Source organism: Centroberyx gerrardi, chromosome 12, assembly GCF_048128805.1.
Source record: "Centroberyx gerrardi isolate f3 chromosome 12, fCenGer3.hap1.cur.20231027, whole genome shotgun sequence".
Taxonomy (NCBI): Eukaryota; Metazoa; Chordata; class Actinopteri; order Beryciformes; family Berycidae; genus Centroberyx; species Centroberyx gerrardi.
This window is the reverse complement of record NC_136008.1, coordinates 23323805-23349010: the sequence shown is the minus strand read 5'-3', so window position 1 is coordinate 23349010 and position 25206 is coordinate 23323805. Positions and strand designations below refer to the sequence as shown.

Genomic DNA, 25206 nt, shown 5'->3' with positions numbered 1-25206 from the left:
CGAATCGGTTTTGCATTCTTGTTGCGCCATTCTCATATTTTCCCAACTGAACCATTTAGTTGATAGCAGCATAGCTAAGGGCTGGAACTTTTTTTTTTTTTTTTTTTCACTAATCCCATTCATCCAGTGTGGAACGGCGTGAAGGATCTCTTCTTTTTGTGCTACTTCCTCTTCATATACTCGATGCAGAATATTGTTGCTCTTTGCACTGGTCATATTTGCCCCGAACATGAGTGTCAGCGTCTCCAATAAATATTTGCATTGCCCACAGGATGACCTCTTTAACACAACGCAACCATTATCGATAGCTGCAAACTCCCTCTGTCCTCCTAACGTGTTTTGTCACATTCAGTCACATTCCCACTGGCTGCGGGCTAAGCTACAAGAAGCCCCTCTTTGCATGCGACGCCTTGAACGAGTCTCAAGATCTTTACGAGACATTTGAATCCCAGCCTGGGGTTGACATTCAGTCCAGAACACAACGCGCTGCTTCCTTACACAACAATCCCCTTGAATACAAACAAATGTCACATTGTAGCAGTAAATAACCAGGAGACGTTTGCCTGGTGGCGTGCTGCATGACACTGGGAGTCAGGATGACAAAGGATGACATTCACAGATAGGGAAGCATGCTTCGCGCGCTGATCAATCGAAGGCTTTGTCCTCGCAATTGCTTCCTCCAAATTGATTAAGCCCAGTCTTTTGAGACACCTGATTTATGGCATCTTGTTTATTGATCACTGAAAGATACTGTACGTTGCCCTTTGGGATATTCTATTCAGCTGTACTCTAGTGCACTCTACTTGTTTCCTCTACTCCCCCTCCCCACTTCAAGTTTTTAAGAAAGCTGTATTGAATAAGTGTCCCTGGCCTGGATAACTGCACCCACACACTCTGCTCATCATTTGTAATCACAAACAGCAGCAGGAGGCGAGGCTGGACCTTTGTACAATGAAAGACCCTGGTGGATAAAGCGTTAGATCCAAACCTTCCAGTGACACGACAGGGATTTTTGAATTTATCTGCGAGTTCTGTTAATACCTTCTGCATATGTGTGTGTGTGTGTGTGTGTGTGTTTGTCATGCACACCCACCTATGTCTCGAAATGCCACTTTCCCTGTTCAGGTTCCAACAAATTCAATTTTCCAGAATAAACTCCCATCAAAGTGTTTCCTCCGGGACGCTACATTAACCACGTTTGATCAGTTTGAGTGGCAATTAGCTGAAGGAGATGTGACTGCAATCTCCAGCCAACACTCACATAAATCCCTGTTTATTTTTTGCAACTAGCAAACTCCAAAGTCCCACTGAAGAGACTGAAATTGTCTAATAGCAAAATGGACTCCTTCATGCTTTTTTCTAAGTGTTCAGTTAGTGAGTCATAAAAGCTAATCTTCTCTTCTCTCTTCTCTCTCACGCTGAATCACAACATCAAAGTTTTAACGTCTCCACCTCTACCAATTGTTGCAGGTTAACATTAGGGAACATGGGGAATTCTAAAGCTGATATTACTTTCAAGCCAAAGGTTTAGCAAAATAATAACACGAGCTGTAAGAGGGAACATTAAAAGTTACCAAAGTTGCTAAACTTGAAGACATGAATGGATTCATTTGTCATCATGGGCCATAACTTGTGTGTGGGTAATATGGAGGAGTAGCTGCTCGGGTTTTCAGTCCATGAATCGACTCGTCAAGTCAAGTCAAGTCAGGTCGATCTTTATTGGCCCTCTAGGGGAAATTAGATTGCAGCCAGGGTTAAAAAAAAACAACAAACATAATAAAACATAAAACACATAAGACATAAAACACCATTTAATGCACAGATCGCACAACAAACGATGCATAAATACCGTGTGAGATCACCACTTATGGATCAAAGCGGTGGAAAGAGAGCAAAATACATAGCAGAAGCAAGAGTAGCGAGTAAGGATGACTGACTGGATTCCTCCACTCAACTGTTGCATGTCAGGACCACATTCAAGAGGCTTTCAGGGAGAAAAACACCCTTCTAAATCAATCCATCGCTCGTTCCACGTCAGTAGGCACGAAGCTGAATGACGAGAGGCGAGAGACAGAAAACTCTTCAATTTAATGAAGTGGCAAATCTTTTGTTTTTCAGTTAAATCTGCTACTACCTCCCCCCAACCCTCCGCCTCTACTCTGGATCTCACCGGCAAACCTAAAAAGGCAATTTCCATTTATATTTTAGCAGAAAATGAAAAGGTTTAAGAGTGCTTCATTCCAGCAGGGAGGGTTAAAAGACCTGTTCAGGTCTTAAAGTCTCAGAGGGAAGCTGTTGCTGCAGTTTCCGCTGATTCTGTACTGACGGCAAAGTGCGGGTGAAAGGAGCGAGGGGAGAGGACAGTGTGAAGAGGAGAGAAGGGAACCGCAATTAAGAGCAAACACACTGCACCGCGCTTCCCACACCGACTGAAGCCATGGCTCACCCAGACAGGGCTGCAGCCGGGGTGAAAGGTCAGTTTTATGGTGAGGAGAAATAAATCAGAAGTGATCGTGCATGAATAACGCTTGTTATGTCATTGAATGAATCTCATTCGTTTATCCAAGCTTTCAGTAGAAGTTAGTGTAATACTGGAGAGATCGTACATACTGAGAGCTTGATGCCAATTAGTGAAATACCAGGTGAAACTCGGGCTCTCCTGGTCTTGTTATGTATCATTCATAAGAAGTAACAGCTGGGGTTGAGGGAGGGAAGCCAGCGGTTCTTCCTACACCTGTTTATATAGCCTTGGTGGTCGTATTCATTGCTAGTCATCAGACACACAACTGCGTCAGCCATAGCTGAGGCCAGCACAGTATTTGTCATCTATTACTTAACCCTCAATTATTGCTCTTTTCAATGCTACACACTATTCTTTTGCCTTATTTTTGTCTGGGGTTAACCTTGAACCAATGCTGTGCAAGTAAGCTTCTAACAAAAGTGGATCAGCTACATGTTGCTGCACGTAACAAAGCTCAGTGGGTGAAAAACAATTATGTGCTTCTGTTTCAAAATGCACTGAGGCATCCCAGACAACAACTGGGTGCCAATTTGATATACGACCAAATGGCAAGGAATGCTAACAGTTGTTAAACTTATTTAGATTATTGTGCAAGCTGCAGGATTCCTGCTGTCATTGAGAAGTAAGGCAGACACAAAAAAGTATATAACAGCCTATATAACACAGGAAATCAATCAGTCAGGCTTCAGAGAGGCAGAGAAAAGCATGTGTTCATTCAGCTGAGTGGTTCAAGTTCATCATGATGGAAGAGCTGAAACAAGTGGAGCATTGAGCCTCGCATTCAAACATTCATATGGTACATAGTGGAGGATCTCATCCAAATAAAGCTGGCATGACAAATTAATAAGCATGAAATTAAAATGATGCACCCATGATGCTCAGCCGATCTTTAGCACTAAAAAACAACTGTCATCCTTGTATCACGAGGTCGGGTCCGGTCTTCATACATCCCACATTTAACATGCTTGCTGCACTTCTGCTGTAGTGTTGCTCCAGCCTCAAGAGGATCTGATCAGAAAAACCTACAGTGTGTATGCAGAACAAGGTGAAGAGGATTGAGTCTTTTAGGAAAAATGTTCCCTTGCACAATGTTTAATTTATTGATTTCTTGGTTGTGTGGGTCTTCCTCAGAATGGATACAAAAGTAAAACAGAACATAAACCCATCATGCATCTGAATGCATCAATGTTACAGTAATCAGGCTTGGACCTGAACTGTCTATGTTTGGTTTGTGTATGAATGAGGAGCAGGCAGTGAACGCAACATACACAAGCTAAACTTCAACAAAACAGCCTGATGGCTTGTTTAATAGAACTTATCTAATAGAAAAGCTGTCCAGTCGACTGTCTGTCTGATGCTTGTATGTCTACCTGCCTGTCTGTCCTTCATCTCCCCTATCGCTGCTAATGGATTGTGTCTGACTTACTGTCTGTAGCTGTACACTGTCTATACCTAGCCTTCACCTTATCTGTCTGATTATCTGCCTGCCTGCCTGTTTGTCAGTGTCTTTCTCTGTCAATAATTGTACTAATGGGTCCACTCAGCTGTTTGTTTCTCTATCTCCAATGTGAACAATCTGCAGTACAGAGCATCCTCAGGGTTAGTGTAACACTTATATAATGGTTACTGTTAAATGTGTACAGCCTGAATGGCTTTCTCTAATGCATAAGGAAATAAAAAGAAAAACAACAAAGAAAACGTATTTTGTTCACATCGCTTGGCTGATGTTACCTTTTACATAAAATCTGTGAACATGTAATGTAACACACAGTGCCTGACATGTCATCATAGCATGAAGACACATCCCAGCTAAAGGTCTAAATAAATCCATAATCCATCTCAACTGTTGAATATAGCCACTTCATAGCAAATGGTAAACTTGAGTTATCTATTCTAGGCAGCCTGTGTGTGTGAAGGGAGTGATGATGCTTGACAGACTCATATTAATCCTGTTGTACTTCACTGTCTGCGTGCTGCTGAACCTTGAGTACACTATCATGTCACACGTAACACAGCCTCAAACTTTATAAAGTTGTTTGAGGTTGTTAAAATAGACATTTCACATCAGCTATTTTCAATTTTTAGATTTGTGAGTTTGTCGTTTATCACCCGTCTTCAGTTGCTGCTAAAGGCTCCAAGAAACCCCAGCTGCCACTAATGGTTAGGGTTCGTTTTTTTCTGGTTCTTGGTAGGAATAGCTGTAAACCGATAACTGCAGCCAAAACGGAAAAACATATAAAAGAATGAATTGAAAAGATGCGAGTATAATGTGTATTGCATACTTAATAAATAAGTGTTCGGAGTAGGGTTTTTTCCCTTTATTTATCCAGGGAAGGTTGACTAAGCATGTTTGCTCTTTTCCAGCAACACCATGTAGAATACAATATAGATTTTCAACATGAAAGCAATTAAGTCATGCCACTACGGATATTGGTAATATTGGTGGTTGATTGGTTGATTGCATGCTAAAAAGTTCAACCAAAATGAAATATTGGTTGAAGTTTGTTTTAGAAATGTTTGCTTGATTTCACCATATAAAAGTTAGGTTTCCATTCTCTACAGAGAGTCTGTGTTCATCGGACATTCTTGTTCCAATGTACTTGTCACTGGATATTCTTGCCACAGTGTAAAGAAAAAAGGCTTCATATCCAGTGTGACTCTTGCTAATGGAGCTTGTCAACAATAATGGAAAAAAAGGCGTAATCTTCTATGAGCACAAAGCTTTCTTAAGAATGATTACCAAGGCCTGATACTTATACTAAGGCCTTCCTGGATTGTGCTCCACATAATAGCTAGTGTACAAAATACTCATAGCGCTTCTAATACATAGACCATGTCAGGACAAGGGACAAAGGTGCATGACGTAACACATTATCAAACATCTTTTTTCACCCGTTTTTCATCTTTATTCCCCCAAGGAAAGTTGACTGAGTCCACTTTTTCTTTTTCACTGATTTTCTGCTTCACATCATACTATTACACACATCCACACCTGGGAGCTGACCAGTACAACCACAGATTTCTTCTGTTAGTGCCAACTGTGCAGCTCCACCGACCTTAACCTTGGAGGGAGAAAGCGCTTCCCATCCATCACCTCCACCCCGGTTTTCCCAGTTTGTCTGAGGAGTCAAACTGGCGACCTTCCAGTCACAAGCTGGCCTCTCTAACCTCTGGCTATACGATTCTGTGACTGAGATTCAACACCACTCCACTACTGTTTGTGATTATGTTATAGATGCCATGTTGTGAAGTTGAATGTGATAGATGATACTGCTACTGAGAAATGTAACACCTCTGCTGAATAGCAAATGCACAATACATCACTTTCACACCGCACAACAATGTAAATGTGTGTACTGAGGCGGTTTGTTATGCTCTTGTTTATGTTGTATGGTAAATAAAGCCTGCTGCTCCTCCACTTTGTCCGTTGCAGTGCAAGTCTACATGCTGTGTGTACACAAGTTAGTTGCGTGCAAAACTTCACTCCACCCTCCTGAGTGATTTTACAGCCCTAGACCTGCCTGGACCAATACTCTTTGTTTGAAAGTTTATATATGTTTGCATGATATTTCTGTTTTTTTCACAACAAAAAACAGGATCTGTTGTGCTATTTAGGGCGAGTGCCTACACAGAAACTTGTTGCAGTTCAGAAACCTGCATTGCACCAGCAGCTACAGGTACTAATGGGACAACTGACCCCACCGGTTTGAACCAGCCCACTCAGCAGAGAGGCGGACAAACAACAGAGACGCTGTAGGTGCAGGTATGCACTCAAGCTGGATGGACCAATATTCATCTCTCATTATTTAACATACAGTATAAAGCACAGACTCTGTAGAGCAGTACCTGTCCTGTACAGCAGTATTTACCCCATTTACCCAGCGAAGGCAAGCTGCCACTTCACCCAAAGGAATTTATTTAGTAATGGAGTTGTAGTGTCACATGATACAAATGGTTTGTTCAAACTTTTCACCAACACTACTGTACTACATGTTTGTCAGACAGTTAGTTGTCCAAGCGCAAACTGAATAGGGTTAGACTAATGAAGACTCCTTGTCTATCACAGTTTTCTCTGATAGTTGTATCTTATGCACCAATCCACGTTTTTCAACTGCAGTGTTTTCTTTACTAACATCTGCAGTGGTGAGCTGAGCTGGTAACTAGAGAAGCAGCTGTGAGGGATGATGTGTGCTGTGACCCGCTGCTCTCTTGTTGAATCTGTTGAAGGTCAGTCAAGGATTCATATACACACACACACACACACACACACACACACAGACATACTGTGGCGGGGTGGCCTAGTGGTTAGAGAGCCTATTCTTCAACCGAGCAAGACACTGAATCCCTACCAACTACTGCTGCTCTGTAGCTGACCCTGACCTCTGACCTCTCTGTGGAGGGAGGGCAAGACAGATCAATTAAGAGATCAATTAAGTTTCACACTTGCCTTGGTTGTTACTTTCTAGCAAAGCTCGTCATAATTTTCAACTAAAGGTTGATTTTAAACCAAATCCTAATATTAACCTCAATATTAACCTTATCATTATCCCTATCCCGGGAGTACAGATTAAAACTAATTTTGTGATGATTGATTTTTGCGCATATAACACTTTTTTCTTTTTTTTTACTTTACTTGGTGAGAGTGAAAACCATCTACTCCCAAGCATGAGATTAGTCTGCCCTCTGCTGGTAGAGCTCATGTATTGCAGCTAGTAGGTATGTGCATGCTGGCACGTTGTGTGGTTGTATGTTGTGAATGCTGGTAATGCAGAAAAGGTCTGTATGCTTTAAGTTGTTTGTACTGTTGAAAAATGTCCAAGCAACTAGCACGATTCTAATCAATATCTGCTGTAATTTGGTGGGGTCGTGTGTGTGTGTGTGTGTGTGTGGTCCACTCACAGCCCATGAAAGACAGATACTCTCGAAGGTCGCCACTGGGACACTTACAGTAACACAGTGTAAACACCCCACTTGCCAATTTCATATTTCTTTCCAAGAAGTGGACTTTGCGCTAAGCACGCCGGGAAATGAATTTCTTGCTCCGCTTGGAACACGTCACAGTTTAACCCTCCATTCCCTACATTTCCCATCGCCCACCGCGCGGGCAGAGTACATGCGGCTCTCCATGCAGTCGCTGCTGCAGCGACAAATGAGGTCCTTGAATGACACATCGCCGGGGCAGGCTTGCATGGCTGTCAGCACTCAGGAGTACAGTTTCATCCGGACCTCATCCCGTAACTTCCAACGTATGTATTTTGTGCTTTCTGTTCCTCTGTTTTAGCAGGTTTTACTTCTATGGTGACCACTTATTTCTCTGTCTGCCCGTTAGCTGAGTTAGTCCGCTAGCAGCTAGCTAACGTCAAGCCGTTAGGAGTCAGACAGCAAGGCAAAGTTGGCAGCAGTTCAGAGTCAGGCCTCAGCCCGCCTGCCAGCTTCTAAAAGGAGAAACACTGTCTTCTTTAATGCGATGAAAGGCTCTCCACCGCCTCCCTCTGGAAACTAGCCTGCCAACCTGGGGGAACTAAACAGCGATTTCCTCCCTGTCCTCCAGACACTACTGGCCAATGTCAATTAGCTTAGGAGAGATGCCAGTGTCAAGCTAGCCAGAACAAAAAATTGGACTTCCCGTCAGAACTTCCAAAATAAGACCCTTAATGACGAACATGTGCAGCGTTGTTTTCTGGGTAACACTTTTATTTTGAAGGAAAGTCACGTAAATTCCTGTCTTGTTCTGGTTATCTCTCGCTAGTTTGACACAGCTCTTAGCTAAAGTTAGCCCTGGCTATCTGCTAGTAGGAGTGTCAGAAGTTTTGTAACCTTTGTCCACACACGCCTCATTCTTGTTTCCCCGTTACAGCGGAGTGGTAAGGAACTTCAACACTGTGATTTGTGGTTTGATTTCAGCTTGCTGCATAACTCTCACTCACACCTTTGTTGTTTCAGGCGCTGCATTTATGGTTGTGCAATCATAACACAAGGTATGTCAGGACTTGTCATCTATCTAGTGAATAAGGGGAAGTTGGGCCATGCATGTCTGTTTTGCTCAGTGACTTCCTTCATGAACAACTGAACTGGTGGCTTCAATACTGTTTATCATAGATACAATGTAACTGGTTTTAAAAAATGTCTTTATAATAATAGTAACTTCACTTGTATAGCACTTTTCTAAAAACAAAGTTTACAAATAGCTTTGTAATCAAGACCAACAGGACACTGAAACAAGGTTACGTAGAAATTGGTCTTGAGAAGTAATTTATAAAACAAGACTGATTGTACCAGTCCGCGCTCCTCTGGGAGGGCTTTCCAACCTCAAAGTCAATTCTGAAACTAACAGGTAACCAGTGAAGTGATGCCAGAATTGGAGTGATGTGAAAAATACTGAAATATGTTCAGAAGATGAAGATAATGTCAGCATTTGGGATAGACAATACTGTATACGGACGCCGGTGGCTTCAAGTCACAGCTACATGTCTTGTCCTCACACAGCCTGCATTTTAATCTGGATTTGAAGTGCCCACATGTCGGAGCTCCACTGGTTTTGTCACAGAGTCATATAAAGTTCAATATGTTACTCAGGTATTATCATGAGTTAGGCAAATAGCTATTTCAGATATATGTTGCAGGCTGAATTCCCCCAGCAAAAGGAGTAGTTTTATTTCACTATATTTAATTAACTGGAAATTACCCCAGTTATGTAGAAGTAATCACAATTAGAGAATGTGTAATAAATCTGTGATGCTTATTTATCATGGCAAGAGTTAGGTTTCCAAGGTTTGCTCCCTACACCTGAAACGGGTCAAAAAGTGAATCAGTGAAAGAGAATGTTATCAGTGCTCAATAAAATTGTATATCAGTGTTTATGTCTTCTATTATTCCAAACCCAGGGTCTGCAGGTGAAAGTGACAGCAGCAGAAAGGAGGAGAGGAGGAGGAGAAGAGGAAGATGATGCAGCGCGTCCTATCCCATACGACATGGCGGCGGTGGGCGGCGGTGCGCTCGGTGCTGATCGGCGTCACCGTCCCCGAACCCCCGGCGGCAGCGTTTTGTTGCTGCGTCCTCCGCCTGGCCCCGCCGCCGCCTGCGGGCCGGCGCTGGCTCTCCACCTCGGCCTGCAGCAAGGCAGCGCAAAATCCAAAACCACATCGGGAACAGCAACAGCAGCCGCCGGAGGAGGAGCCGCAGCCGGGCGCCGTTCCTCACACCCAGATCGAGACCCAGAGCCGTAAAGCGGAAGCCGGGGACGGTGACGCCACGGAGCTGGACCCCCTGCAGGACAAGTCCATCGGTCTGGTCCAGAGGTTTAAGAAGATGTTCAAACAGTACGGGAAGGTGATGATCCCCGTGCATCTTGTGACGTCCTCCGTCTGGTTCGGAACGTTCTACTATGCTGCTATGAAGTGAGTCTTGTTGTGTTTCTTTCCATTTCACCTCCTGCTATTCATAGTATTCCCATGATGCCACATGCATTTCCTACCAATATCGTGCATTACTATATACACAGCTCATTGGCTGTGGCTGTTATTTGATTATAATCACCTGTTTTATTACAATCACCTGGTATTTTCCTACCAAGACGGCCGTGTGGTGATGGCTCAGAATACTATGTATATAGCAGATGCAGTGTTTTTTTTTTTTTTGTGTGATGATACCCTCGTGGCTCAAGGATTTGTTAACTTACATCCTGTGTGTTGCTAATTCAATTAGACAAACTGTTAGAGTTTGTTGCTTTGTCTGTACAGAATTTTTTGCTTTAATATTTTTTTTCTCTAATTGTTTTAAATCCATTTTGCATTTTCTTTTGATCCCAAAAGTCAAGGGACAGTCACAGCAAAGTTAGTAAGAGTCAGTCTGATGCAACGCAGTGTCACAGCATTACCAGTCACTTCGCTGCATAAGTAGAAAACAAACAGAGAATATATTGTGTGTGCCAGTTTGAACCTTCCTCTTGTTTTGTGTTGCCCTCAGGGGGGTGAATGTAGTGCCGTTCCTGGAGCTGATGGGTCTTCCAGAGTCAGTCGTCGGCCTTTTGAGAGACTCTTCCAGCGGCTACGCCCTCACTGCCTATGCCATGTACAAGGTAATTTAATCCGGTCTCCATTGTTTTTTATTTTACTATTTCAACATTTCTGCTCAGTTTACTCCTCGGTCTGGGCCTAAACATTTTGCCAAGAAAATATCCAGCTGTCAGATTTCTTTAAGTTTGAAGCATCTTTTTGTTGCCTGATGCTCACCTGAATTTGCAGTTGTTTCACTTCCTTAGTCACCATACATTTTAAAAAGTAGGTATAGCTAACAAGCGATTCAAGGGTGCTGGATCCAGGCGTTCAGTTTGCAGTGTTGACCAACCAGTGTCTAACATCATCTTTGTTTCCACCCAGATTGCGACCCCCGCCAGATACACTGTGACTCTGGGCGCCACGTCGCTATCTGTCCAGTATCTCCGCAAGCACGGCTACTTCTCCACACCGCCGCCGGTCAAAGACTACTTCCAGGACAAAATGGAGGAAACCAAGGAGAAACTGACAGAAAAAATGGAGGAGACAAAGGAGCGGTTTTCCGAGAAGATGGAGGAAACCAAAGAACTGCTCTCGGAGAGGATGGAGGAAACGAAAGAGCGCATCTCCGAGAAAATGGAGGAGACGAAGGACAAGCTCTCCGAGAAACTGCAGGAAACCAAAGAGAAAGTCTCTGAGCGAAAAGCATTTTTCAGAAAGAAGAGCGATTAGCGAGTCGCGTTTACAGGCGCCGGCTCTGAATAAATGAACCTTTTAAGGTCTCGACAAGTAATGAATGGGTCTGGGGCAGGTAACAGACGGCCTTTCTGAATCTGTTTCAAAAGAGGAGAGAGATTGCACTATCCTTGTCCTGAAATTTCACCTAAACGCATCTCAGTTATCACTTATTGTCTATTTCAGTGTCAAATACCATCCCTAATTGTCCAAACCCTACCACCACGCACTCTTAAGTGTAGACTAGACAGCAGCTTAACAGACTCCTGGCAATGCAACATTCTGGCTCAGTCATCCTAGACAGGCTCAAACGATCTGGATTTTAACTCTTTGTGTCCCGGATGTGATCAACTCTATGTAGGTTGTCTATTTAGGGAGAAGCTGTGTTGAATCTGATGTTTTCCTTTCACAGACATCCATGGAAAGATCTAGAGATCTGGGCTCCGATGGGTCGAAAAGCAAATCTGTTCGCTTGTGTAAAAACCGCAGCCCTAGAAACTGCATGCAAGAGAAGAGTGCTGATCCTTTAGGTGGCTAAGAAAATAAAACTTGAAGTTCACAGTTACCTGTGTGTACTAGTCCATCAAAGCCTTTCTGAAGGCTGGGTATCACCTTGTGTCTTTTATAATGTCGGGAGAAAGGAAGTCAGTTTTTTCTAATGTATTTTTATCTGATAGCCAAAGCTAATATATTGCATTATTTTTGTGTCTGTACCTCCTAATGTATTGACTGAAAATTGTGCATAAATTGAGGTGTGACAAAGTGAGATTATTGTTTGAAAGCTGCTCTAGGCGTGGAAATAGTCAAAATCATCATGTCAGTTTACATGTGATGAGTTGTCCGTCATACATGTAAACATGCATCGGTATGTGTAAACATTAGACACATCATGTAATACATTTAAATGATTATCACCAGATTCAAATAGTGTGGAAATCTAGCTGAAAGTTGCCAGCTGTCCTCTCCTTGATACTGGTAAATGGACAAATGTTGCTGTCTCAAGTTCAAATAGATGTCTGGTTAAATCCACGACTCAATAAAGCAAAAGGCTAATCATCTAAATACTTGTGCTGTATTCTCAAAGATGTTATTTTTAAATCCTAACCCTGGGAAATTCATCACAGCAATCCAAGGCTGAATTTTTCACAGGAAGGGAAAAACCTGATGTTTAAAACTATGTGGTGCAGAACTGTGTAGGAAAGCATGAGAAGATGTGATACAGAAATTTTAAATTCAGATGTTTTGCATCTGTACATTCAGTCATTGTCGTATGCATCAGCAATGGCTGCCGAGTTTCAAAAGATGGCACCTAGCCCTGCATCGATCAGTGTAAAATTTTTAGATCAGTAAAGATGGATGCATACAGATGTAGCACAAAAGCACCTGCTACACTGAATAAAATGAATATACATACAGATTTAAGGTTCACTTCAAATATTACAACTGTGATTGCTGTGGACAACACCCTTTGAGAAACTCATCCTTCAACAGAATCAAACTGTTTTAGATATCCAGTCTACTTCCTGGTGTTAATGACCTCAACCATACCCAGATATGATTGAATGCTCTGATTGGTCAACTGTCTGCATAGTTAATGAGGTGCCCTGTGCTATATCAGACATGCTTCCATTATGGATTTTCAGTGGGTGCCGAGGTTCCAGCGCTGGATGTTTGTTCCCCCAGGACAGACTCATTGGTATGCAGCGGGTGGCACAGTAGGAGGGAAGGTGCCTCGCTGATTGAAGGAACATGCCACATGCTTGTGATGCTGTAGGCTCAAATATGGTTTGACATTTGACACTTTGCACACCTCTGTTTGCCGTCAGCCTCCGCTGTGTACCATCCAGTCCGGCTGAAATGCCAAACATGCTGTCATACACTCAGCGTGCCTCAGTCTGCCTCCTTCATTCATTATGAATCCTCCCTGATCTGTATGTAAATATGATTTCATGTTGCGGTTATGAGTTGACAAGCCCCCGATGGGAAGTGTGAGCTACGCTGACCTCTGCTGTCCAAACTAATGAACAACTGTTTATACAGTCCGGCTCTCCGGGGGCCCGGTTTCCAAAAGCCTTCACACACACACCTGTCTGTTCTCCCACAGGGAGCGTGACACAGAGGACACAGCAGCGCCGCCGTTCCCAAAATCACTCCGCCGCAAACATGATCTGTGTCGGGTTGTGTGTCGGTGGCCGAAGACGAGCCGAGTGCCAAGATGGCTGTGGGAAACCAGGCGGGGAGAGGTGAAACGCAGGTCAGGGGAGAGGAATGCTCGGCGACCAGATTGTCTGCAAAGTCAATGTTGTTTTCCTCCTCCGTGTCCTTTCCTTAACTTCCAGCATAGATATCAGCTGAGAGGACGAAGAAAAAAAAATAGTTTTATAGCCAAGTCTTTAAAAACGTCTTTAATATAGCTGACAAAACAGTCTGTAACCAGGTCATGTTTGTTGATAGAGTTTGTTCATGAAGCTAAATGATACATCAGATCCCTCCTTTACCGTTACCTCAGCGAGTCTAAATTTGACCTGAAGTGAGTCTAACTTTGATTGAGTCTAAAATTGAGTTTTTAAAGGGCAAAGTTCAAGCAGAAGTTTCCTGAAAGCCACATGTAAAAGATAAATTTACATCAGGGAGCATTCAGCATTCAATGTTCCCTCCAAGCTGACAGTTTGGTGACCTACAGCATGTCATAATTTATCACATTAATCAAATTATAATAATATCTAGTCAGTCATCAGTCGTTCCTTTCTGTCCCTAGAAATGTGGTTGATACAAGCATTTTTGGAAGTTTCTTTTGGCCAATAATATTAGATGCAGGGACTTAGCTTAGGTTTAAGTGAATTGACATCTAGTTATAAGGGCCTTGCTTTCTCTATTTTAATGCAGCTATTTGCATGATGAGTCTGTGTAGACAGCAGAAGTTGCATGTTGAACAAGCTGACTGTCTCCAGAAAGGCCCAGTGATCTTTAACTGTCAGATACTGTATGATTCCAACATCTGCGGTATTCTTTAGTTCTCTAAGCTCACGCGGTTCGTATTTCCCTAAAACCAGTATGAGTGAGAAAGGGAGGGAATGCTTCCTGATGCAATGTGAAACATCTTCAGAAGCACTGCATGTGTACTAGAGAGCGGCTTCCTACTCCCCGTCTGTGTTCCCTCTCTCTCTCCCTCAAAACCTAAAAAGGAGGTTGACACTCCAGGGCCGACTGTGCGCTGTGAAGCCGCGTCTTCCCTGCTTTGCGTCCCTTTTATCTCTGAGCGGGCTTGATGGGACGGGTGTGTATGCATGATTTGCTCCGCATGGCTATCACCAATCTGGCAGCTACAAAAAAAAAAACAAAAAAAACAAAAAAAAAAGGCGAGTCGACTTTAAAGAAAGTGAGGGAGGAGAGGCATAACGCAAACAGTGTTGGGATGGTTCCTCTCCTCCCGGCGTTTTTTCAGCGGGAAGTTCATGGGGAGGACAGAGGGGGGGCGGGCGGGCGGGGGCCAGTACCCCCCCCCCCCTCCCCTCCCCCACCTCCCCTCCCCCACATCCCTCTGCACTTGTAAGTGAGGCTAAGTGCTTTGAACATTAGGTTTGTTTCACCCCACTGTGAATGTTATGACAAGTTGCCAGATGGGGTCTCTCTATAAATAAACCGGTCTTACCGCTGAAATATACAGTAACTTATGTTTTATGCATTTCATTACTTTATAGGGCTGAATGAGTCATTTGCTCCTGGCTCAAGAGGATCCAGGCCCCGCCGCTTTGCCAAAAACTCCTAACACACAGACACACACAAAGTTCAGCTTAAGCTAAACTCAGATGGGAGGAGGCAAGGCAAAAAGATTGTTAATGTAACCCTCTTCCGACCTTTTCAGTGCTGCTTAGACATGGAAAAGAAATCATCAGGTTGAGAAGAAACACTTTAAATTTTTTATAATGCATCATACTGAAAGCTCACCAGAGACTGCACTTCCTCTGACAGTTCAAAAAAAAAATTGGCTGTCAATCCGGAAGCTATGATGCACGTTATTAGGTGTTTTCATCTTTCGGTGCGGCTCAGGACTGGAGGCTGTTGGAAAGTAAATTCCTAACAAGCTGCTTGATACAGAAACAAACGACTGAATCTTGAATTGTCTTCCCCGCTGTAAATCAGAGCAGGTTCTTGGTTTAGTTGCGGCCCATTAATCGGCTCAGAATGATCGTGTTGGTGCAGCGAGCCTCGACCCGCATCACCAAGCAGCCGGGAAACCAGGCTAACTAGTCTGAGAAGTTGCTGATCTGCCCCAAAAATCTCCCTCACATCATATTTGGCTGCATCAGTAAGTCAGTGGAACGAGATCAGATAAAGAGCTGAGTGGCAGCACTAAGGCGCTGCCAAGCTCGAATCAACTATTCATATTAGAAAACCCCATTATCTATAACAGTAAGGGGGAAAAAACACAATACAGGGAAAAGACCAAAGTAATCACTTTTAAAGTTTTATTCATTACGCTGCAGTTTGACTACAGCATAAGTACAAGCATAAAATCTTTGACTACAACAGCACTTAGAGCAACATTTTTTGATTTTTTTTTTCTTCTTTTCTGTAAAAGTATTGCAATAACAGACCTTAGGCCTAAAACCTATTACATCACAATTGCTTAAATAAAAAGAGGCAAAAATACACAACAATTTTACCTCCGTGTGTTTAGATATATATACTGTATATGTATTGTATGTATACAGTCATATATATTTGAGCACAGAGGGGGGGAGGGGGGAACGAGAAGGATTCATTTTGTAAATAAAGCAAACCGATGTTACAAAACCCATGATGGAAGCAGTCCTATGGTAACTGTCAAGACAGAGAGAATACCAAACTGTTGAGACGTTATCATTGTTATTATTATCATCATTATTATTAAAATCTGGAACGATAAAAACAGCTACTTGTTGTCAGCAGTTGAGTACAGACTTCTGATAAGTGGAAAGAGGGAGCGCGCTGCAGGGGAAAATAAAATAAAATCAGTCTGAGCCCAAGTTAGTTCTTCAAGCTAGTGCAGGAAACATAAAAAAAAAAAAAAATAAAAAAAAAAAAGGTCTAATAAGAAGAAGGAGAGCCGGTCGGCGCTCCAGCCAGAGTTACAATAGAGACCTCTCCAAATAAAAACTACACAACTGCCACTTATTTGGTGCTTTGAAGAAAATGGCGCGTTGCTATGTACATCGTCTATAGATAAGAATGAACATGCTCTGCGGTTATTGTACAGTGGAGTTATTTTTAGTACATACTGTAAATAAATGACTGCAGATTAAACATGACTTTTGTTCCAATATACTGTGCCACATATAACATTGTAATGTAGAAAATAAAAAAGAATAGAGAAAAGTTAAATGACAAGTTTGTTTAACGGCATTATTCATCATTCACCTCCACTCATTTCACCTTTTTACGCTGGTGCAACTCTCCAATCTTGACAAAAGGGAATGACCGTTTTCCTTTGATATTTCAGACTTTTTCCCATTCAACAACACTTTGCAATACTTAATTCTTCTTCTTCATCTTTACTGTAGCTGAAATGTTTTAACACAACCAAAGCGTAATATCTTCAGCCAGATCTATAGCGATGGTGAGTGTGCTCAATATTTTACTGTAAAGTATCGTTATTCTGAGTGTTATATTTTGGCAGATATACAAAACTACTGTTGAAATAAACTAAAATATTGTAAGATCAATGAATATAGATGCATTCTTCCATTTTAGGAACTGGCGACGGTTCACATGTGCAGTGGTCATATGATGCCTCTCCCAACACAACAAGGTTCTGCTTTAGTTCACCGACTTACAAAGCGAGTTGAATTGAAAACTGGGAGCTTTTTGGGGAGAAATTCCCCAGCTGAAGTTGTGGCGTAAAGGCCGTTCCAACTGACGTGTATGAAATATGTTTTCTTGAAAGATCTGTGTAATATAACTATATACGTGTTAGCTGACTGTGGTCAAAACAATACCGGCCAGTACCCAAGTGATGGCAAGCACTGTGAAACGTTGTTCTTAGAAGAGGAATCCAATAAAGAATGATATTATCATTTTTATAATTTTTCAACAACTTCCTTAATCCAGAGGTTATTTCATCCTTATCATAACAGACTATTATTTATAGCAAAATATTATAAGTAGTAATTTGTATTTGTGTTGCAACCATATTTCTAAGCATACTTTGCAAACCATGTTTTCTCATTTAAAAAAAAGACAAAGCACATTTTTACTGTAGGCATTTACAAATTTGATGCTGCCTTCTTAAAATTCTTATATTGTCTATACATTATATTACATTATTCACAACATTTTTTTGTGGTTTCTACCCATTGGGTAGGATATGTGCATAATATATTCAAGTTATATACAGCACCTTACAAACAAACATAAAGAAAGACAGACTACTGAAAAAAGCACCGTTGGAAGTGAGGCACAACGAAGGTGGGAGCTTTTGAGTGCAAGTGGGTTCCTATGTCTGCTCCACACGGGTCAAATTACCGGTCGAAACGGCTTCGGTTGCTTTACTGGAGCGCCTGCTCCCGTCTGGCACAATGGAGCCCATCGGCTCTTTTCTACCGGTTTACCGGTTGCGACCATAATTCTAAGCTAAGGTCTATAAATTTACAATGTTGAGTCACCGTTTGCAGAGAGGCAGCCAATGGTTTGCTGACATGGAACCAGGCGTCCCCACAGGAGCCCGCAGAGGCCAAAAACCATCCGACGGTTGCCAAACCTCTGTGCTGTTTTCAAGGGACCTGTATAGTTTTGTGGTTTTATCTAGACCTTGACTTGAACGTGACTGATTCTGTCTTCTCCACAGCAGGACCACTATTATATATAATTAAGAGCTAGATGTAAAAAGCCTGTAGCTCTTGGAGACTGGGACCAGATTCCCAAAAGCATGTTAGCGTTGTAAAGTTTGTCCATTGGCTTACAAAGGGACAGAGCTGATGGAGTTGGTTCAGTTGTATGGATATTTTTGGGCTGTGAAACCGTTCCATTCTGCCAGACGGTCGGTCGACCCGAGATGAAGCATCTGTAAGGATTCCAAGCAGCAATTTGACTGAGGTGTGGTCTGCTCAAACATGAACATTAGGCACCTTATTTACTCACATAATAGTAACATGCAAACCTCCTTGTAGAAAACATAAAATTCATCTTTATATCCTCCATTTACAAGCTATGACCGCGCAGACAGAACAAGCCGAGAAAACAGAAGAAAGAAGGAAGAAAAGAAAGAGGAAAGAAATGCGGATTTGAAGCGGGTTCTTACAGTCAAAGGCGTAAGTGTTGGGTCAGTAAGGTAACGTTATTCTTTATGGCCGCTGACTCATCTAGTAAAATGGGTCTAACATAAAATGAAAATGTTGCAAAGGAACCATTTTTGATTATGGGTCTTAATATGCCTCCAGTGTTCAGTACATTAAAATAAAAACACGAGTAACAAAACAAGACCAACTTTTGCCTCAATACTTGTGCTTTTGACTGCAGATGAGAAGATTTCTATGCATCTATCCTTCTATTTTTCTATTAGTTGAAGGGACAGGATGGACAGAAGGAGAAGCGGACTGGGGACACAAGAAGCAGCAGTAGCAACAATAGTAGCAGCAGCGGCGGTAGCAGCAGCGATGTAGTAACACACACACACACACACACACACACGACCGTAGAGCCAGATGGACACACTGACCAGAAACACACACCTGGGATACATGCATACCTTCGTACATACATACAGCATTACACACACACGGATACTAAAAGAATTGGAAGGCTTTCATTCTGAACTTCTAAGAAACAAACTCAAACTGACAGAAACTTTTTTTCCCCCATCATCATGACATCATCCTGCTGTCCACTACCTCTAGTTCTCCATCTTGACTACTGACGGGAACTGTTCCAGGTGGCCTCGCGGTGTGACGGCATTAAACCTGGAATTCAGCTTCACGTCACGGAGGGTGTACTGGGAACTTAAGGCCTCTCTGCTGCGTCAGCATGACGTGACACTTTGAGTATATTCCTTAAAGCTGCACTGGGCGACTTCACACTTTGGCGGCACCCAGTGGCAGCGGGAGATAACGGTTCAAATTTGTACTTCATTACCTAGAAATCGTGTATCGTTATGACAGTAAACTGCTGCAGTAAACGGAACTAAATTTCTTCTTCTATGTGTGTGATGGAGATGGAGGTGGTGAAGAGGTTCAGCCATCCTTGGTGAGTCCAGCTTTCTCTGGACAGTTTGTATTTCACTCTTAAGTTCTATTTCCCACCAGTGCCCATACCAAACACCAGAATTTCATTTGGGCAAATAGGGTGAATCTATGGCGTCTCAATTAGAGAGGATGGGACGCTCGTTTCTTCTCTACTGCAGCCCCACTTAGTGATTTAGGCTGATAAGACGGGTGTATTTTTATATAAAAGTCTGGCCTTGTGCAGCTTTAATGCAACTTGTGATGTGGATTGTGGCAATGAAAGCCTAATTGATGATGTGTTAATATGGACAGCGCAAAATAACTAATATGTCCTTGAATCTCAAAACTCGTACAATGCAGTAGGCTAATAATTCACTCAGCTACACACACACACACACACACACACACACACACAATGCTCCTGCAGGAACATTAAGTGCTTTTCTGTGTTGGTAAAAGGTCTGACTCACACACACACAAACACAAATGTGCACACACACAGACACGGGGAGGAGAGGACTGCACTAGCACATTGCCAAACAAGGGCTCCACTCCAGTCTCCACTTTAAAGGGCTTGGCGGACTCTGCATCGTTTGAACGCACTTTTTCTGCACACGGATGGAAGGAGGGATGATGGAGAGACAGCTGGTAAACACTGTTAGAAAGCTGGGCGGGGGGGCGGGGCACTGGCTTCAAACGCAAACGAGAGAGAGAGACAGACAGAGAAAGCGCAAGAGCAGAGGAGAAGGCAACGATGAGCAGAGAAAAAGGCTAGATTTTCAAAAAGGTTTTTACAAAAAGGACCCTCCCATAGCCCTTGACTTCGACCACAGACAGTTTCATTAAAACCTGATTACTGTGCTGGCGGATGCAGACAGGAATCTTCACTTTGTGTTGTCTCGTTTTTGTGGCTTTAAGAACGTGAAGACGGAGAGCTGAGCCTTCTTTTGTTTTGTGTTTTTTTTTTTTTTTTCCTTCGTTGTCATGGCGGTGGATTTTAGTTTAATGTGACTGTTGGCAGAATGCACTGTGCATGTATAGATGAAGGGTTTGAGGAGAGGAGGGAGTAACAGGAGAGGGAGAGATCAATGCAGGGAACATAGGAACTGTTAGGAGGTTGGGACAGAGTTGAGAGGAGAAGGATCTGCTGTAACCAGGCTGCTGGATGGACAATTAGATATGTTATCTTTTTGTGTTGGAGTCGTATCCCACCCCATATTATTCTTGGACAAGTCCACCTCACAAACTAGATACTGAAAATAAATTAAATTATTTAGGCGTATGTTTTAACGATTTAAGATACACATTCATTCAAGGCTGTGGTTAACTCACTATGTGGCTCCACCAACTAGCACACCAGATTTCCCAAAGGAAATTGTTCATATCAAGCACTTCTTGTTCCCTCTGTTGACCTACGCTCTCCTTAAACTGTTAAGTCTCATTTTAGCATTTGAGCTTTGTCTGGTAAAAAGATGAGCTTGCCAAGCATCTCTCATGTATGTGAGAGAGTGAAAGACCTACTCTGGTTTGGGAAACCCATCCCCAACCGGTGTTAAATATTGTAAGAAACTACCAGAGAAGTAAGAAATGGTTCATCCACCCAGCGGCTGGTTAGGAAGCAGACTTCTTTCCCAGTAGGCTGAAGTGTACACAGACGTGAAGGAGTACAAGGTTATTTTCTTACTAAGTCTCACTGTGCCTGTGGTGTAAGCAGACAGGGATGTCGTAGGCTGGGTACGAGTATTTCTTGCGGTTTCAAAAAAGGAAGGACATAAGCTTATAATACTTTTTGCTCCCAACTGTTCAAACAACTTTGGAGCCAAAGTTCAGTCAGTCAGTCCATTCATGAAAAGGACAAAAAAATAAGAAAACAACAACACATCATCATCATCATTATCATCACATACGTAGAGCATCATTTCCCTCTTCTCTTTTACGACAAATAGATAGTGCAACTTTTAGATAACTTTTCTTTTTTTGTGTTTGTGTTTGTTTTGAATGTTAGACAAGTCATTTTTCCCCCTTTGTTTTGCTTCCTCGTGAACCTTGGCACTAAGATTTGGATTTGTGAGTCTCTTGTTTGTTGTGTTCGCTAGTCCTCGATTCTCAGTTCTCGCTTGTGCACAGATCCCGGTCCGAAAGAAATGAAAAGAAATATCCTCGATCCCAGGGACGGAGGCGTCCCAGGGGGCAAAAAGCAAATAATTTCAATCTGTGCTAGCATTGTATTTTTTCTCATATGAAGGAAAGATTAAAAATAAAAGAAAGACAGCTACAAAGCTGGAAAAACCCTCTCCACGCAGTGCATACATCTTGCCCCAGCAGTGCTAGCTATTTGAATTAACAATAACAGAAAGAAACAGGAAAAAGAAATTAAACGGTTGGTTCCTCTCTTTCCTTGTTTTGTTGTAGCTAAGGTTGATATTCATTTGTGCATGGGAGTGTGGAGAGAGGAGAGGAGAGAGAGAAATAGACAGATACAGAGAGAGAGAGAGAAAGAGAGAGAACGACAGAGAGACCACTCCTTATAGGTGATCAGTGAAAAGAGGGGTGAGGAGGAGAGACACAGTACTCAAGTCTGGGGTGGGCGGCCTCCGCAGAAACAGCTCGGCCTCCCCCCCTCTTTCCTCACACCAGGTCCTCCGGTTGGCCGTCCTTGGCCTTGGCAGGTACTATTGTGCTTTCTGATTGGCTCTGCTGCTGGATCGTCCTGCTCCCCGGCCCCCCCGCCCTCTGGTTATTGCTGTGCTGGTGTAGAAAGAACGCCGAGCCGGGGTAGTGGCCCATCACCTCGCTGTACGCCGGCGGGGGGCCCTCCATGCGCCCGTGGCTGCTGGAGTTCGCCGCGCTGATGCCCGAGTTACTGCTAGGCGGCCTCGGGCCTCCTCCTCCGCCTCCTCCTCCCACTACGCCTCCCCCTCCCACTCCTCCTCCTCCCACGCCCCCGCCTCCTCCCATGTCGATCAAGTCACTGTCGTAGATGGTCCGGTTGGGCGGGGCCCTCACCGACTCGCGGTTAAGCTCCATCTGCTGCTCGGGGTCGCGGAGCTGCAGGGTGCAGGGTCCCTGGTAAGGGGGGGGCTCCTCGCCGTCCGACAGCGAGATGGTGGGCGGCAGGTCGATCTGGTGCTGCAGGTAGGGATAGGTGGGCTGGAAGCGGCTGAACCGGTCACGCTGCATGAAGGAGGGAGCCGTGAAGCGCTCCCTGGCCTGGGGAGCGTACAATACCTGGAGAGAGAGAGAGGAGGGAGCAGGACAGAAGATGAGAGGAAGTGAGGAGTGAGGAAGAGAGGACAGGAAGAGGAGGAGGAGAGGGAGGGAAGGAGCGAGGAAGGGAAAATGAGGAAGGAGGATGAGAGGAGAAGGAGGGACAAGGATGGAGGTGAAAGGGAGGGAAGGAGAGAGGAGGAGGAGAAGAAAAATAAGGATGACAGAGATGGTTAGGTTATGGCAGTTGGTCAACATCAACAATATTGGCCGCATTCAGCTGGCAAAACTTTGATTTTATGATCAACAAATCAACAGTGTATTGCCTTAATTTGTACTTGTCTTGACCTGACCCTGCACTTAACAATGCGTATATGTTGGCAATAAAATGACAAAGGAGCAACAAAACATGGTAAATTATTGGGTTATTGTACAGAAACAAACACTGCTCCTTGTTGTCATACTAATGCGGAAGGTGCTGAATAGCAGGTCATGGTTTGACTCAATTAAAAATGGCTTATTTTTCTAAGTGTAACCCAATTCAATGTAAATATTCAGTCAGGGTCAGATGAATGATGGGCCTATTGACGGCAACAGCGCCAGCCATGTCAAAACTGTTCTACAATTAGTTACTGGCAAATTACACTGTAATTATGGTAAAAGGGAGCTGTGATCCAAAGTGTTAACAGTACTTCCCAGCGCTGCTTCTTGTCTGCCCCCTAAAACGCCACAACATTCAACACATCGGCTTGTTCCTGGAGCCTTTGTCAAAGCTCTTCCCCTCAATTAGCTCTTCAGACTGTGACCGTGTGATTCATTTCTTCATTTCTCACATTTCTGTCCATTTCAACACTTTTCTATTGCGGGGCGTCATTATCAGAGGAAACCGATTTCAATTAGTGGCTGTGGCTCTAATAGTCGACCCCCACTGACAAGACAGTCTGGATGAAGAGAACAACAGACTGGAAACAAACTGCAGGGGGGGGGGGCAGAGGATCCAATCAGGGCAACTGAGATCGAGAGAGAGAGAGAGAGAGAGAGGAGAAGGTAGAGAGAAAAAGGAAGAGTGGAACCAAGAGGATTAAAGAAAGGCTGCAGAGATAAGGAGAGGGAAAGGGAGACCTAGAAAAATGGAGAGAAAGGGAGAGGAAGAGAGAGCTATGGAGGTAAAGAGAGGGAGATAAAGAAAGAGAGATGGAGAGAGGAAGAGGGAGAGCTAGAAAGATAAGCACAGTGAGAGAAAGAAAGAGAAAGGGGAGGAAGAGAGAGCTGTAGAGCTTGAGAGAGGGAGAGAGAGAAAGAGCTAAAGAGATAAAGAGGAAGAGAGACAGAAAGAGCTGTAGAGCTTGAGAGAGAGAGAGAGAGAGAGAGAGAGAGAGGGAGAGGAAGAGAAAAGGTGTATGGCTGATAGAGGGGAGCAGAGCAGAGCAGGGCAGCTCTCAGACGGCTGTCTAGACAGTGTCAGGGGAGGTGTTGCTGATTAATGACGCACCAAAAACCATCCACCCCCCCACCACACACACACACACACACACACCCTCCCTCCCCTGCATCTATCAGCCACCCACACTCATTCGCTGCGTCTCCCTCTGTTTGTCTCTCCGTGGCCTTTTCCTTTTTTTCCCAGGTCTCTCAGGGCGGTTTAACGTTGCCACTGTTCCTCCCTCCATCCCTCCATCCTCTTCTACCTCTCTCTCTCCCTCTGACTACCCTTCACCTGCCTTCCTTTCTCTCCTGTCTCTGTTCACCCCACTGTTGGTTTTTCTCCCTTCTTCTGCCTTATTTTTGCTGACACTTTAGGCATTTAGCTGACGCTCTTCTCCAGAGCGCCAATTCCTGCATCATCAAATATTTACAAGCAACCAAAAATAAAGGAGTGCAAAGGTCAGGGTCTTAGTGCCCTCAAATTCCTGTGACCATAGAGTGTTCATGTACGAATGAGAACTAGGAAAAGAAAGAAAAAGTAAGAAACAGAGAAGAACTAAGGAGACAGAGCAAGGGAAATCACTCAGAGGGGAAATCACTCAGTGGGTAGAGGTCTCCTTTCTCTGTTATTTTCATTAATTTCTTTCCTTTTTACCTGCCATCTCCATAGCCATTGCTTTTTCTCTACACCTGCTCTCAACGTCTCTAAAAGCTGCTACATGCGGCATTTTATCATCAATACACTGAAGAGCCCGTCTGTTAGAGCCCTGCTCTGCCTGCCCCCGCACAGTGAAGATGGAAGGCCGGGCTGAGAGGTTGACAGGGGGTCAAGACGGCGGCGGTCTTACCTCTGAGGCACCCTGTCGAGAGCCGCTGTCCGAAGGCCACAGACACCCATCCTACACACCGAGACAGGGAGGGACAAACAGGAAGGTTCAGATTTATGGGTTAGCTTCCAGGATGGTTGGAAGCTTGTTATATACCTGTCTGAAACTTAAAAGTAAGGTTTACGGTTAAGCTTTACTGGAATTTTCTAGTGTATTAGTAGCATATTATACTATACTGACATTTTACACAGCATTATCAATGGTGGATTCAAGTGTAGATTCAATTCTACTGAGAGCGT

General features: G+C 43.5%; 2 protein-coding genes across 2 annotated transcripts in view; one reads left to right on the top strand and one right to left on the bottom strand.

The window, feature by feature from the left end:
- The first annotated feature begins 7664 nt into the window (after nucleotides 1–7664).
- Nucleotides 7665–11815, top strand: fam210ab (family with sequence similarity 210 member Ab). The gene is made up of 5 exons (XM_071912012.2): nucleotides 7665–7767; nucleotides 8465–8499; nucleotides 9406–9918; nucleotides 10487–10598; nucleotides 10900–11815. Exons 3-5 carry the CDS (start codon nucleotides 9464–9466, stop codon nucleotides 11245–11247), a joined length of 915 nt encoding a protein of 304 aa, XP_071768113.1. The 5' UTR covers nucleotides 7665–7767; nucleotides 8465–8499; nucleotides 9406–9463; the 3' UTR covers nucleotides 11248–11815.
- Nucleotides 11816–15739: 3924 nt separating this feature from the next.
- The window catches only part of LOC139921705 (low-density lipoprotein receptor class A domain-containing protein 4), a 164795-nt gene continuing 155328 nt past the window's right edge, over nucleotides 15740–25206 (bottom strand). The window contains exons 5-6 of the mRNA XM_071912008.2: nucleotides 24929–24979; nucleotides 15740–22676 (exon numbers count right to left, since the gene is read on the bottom strand). Coding sequence (XP_071768109.1) covers nucleotides 22077–22676; nucleotides 24929–24979 — 651 coding nt within the window. The 3' untranslated portion in view covers nucleotides 15740–22076. The remainder of the gene's footprint in view (nucleotides 22677–24928; nucleotides 24980–25206) is intronic.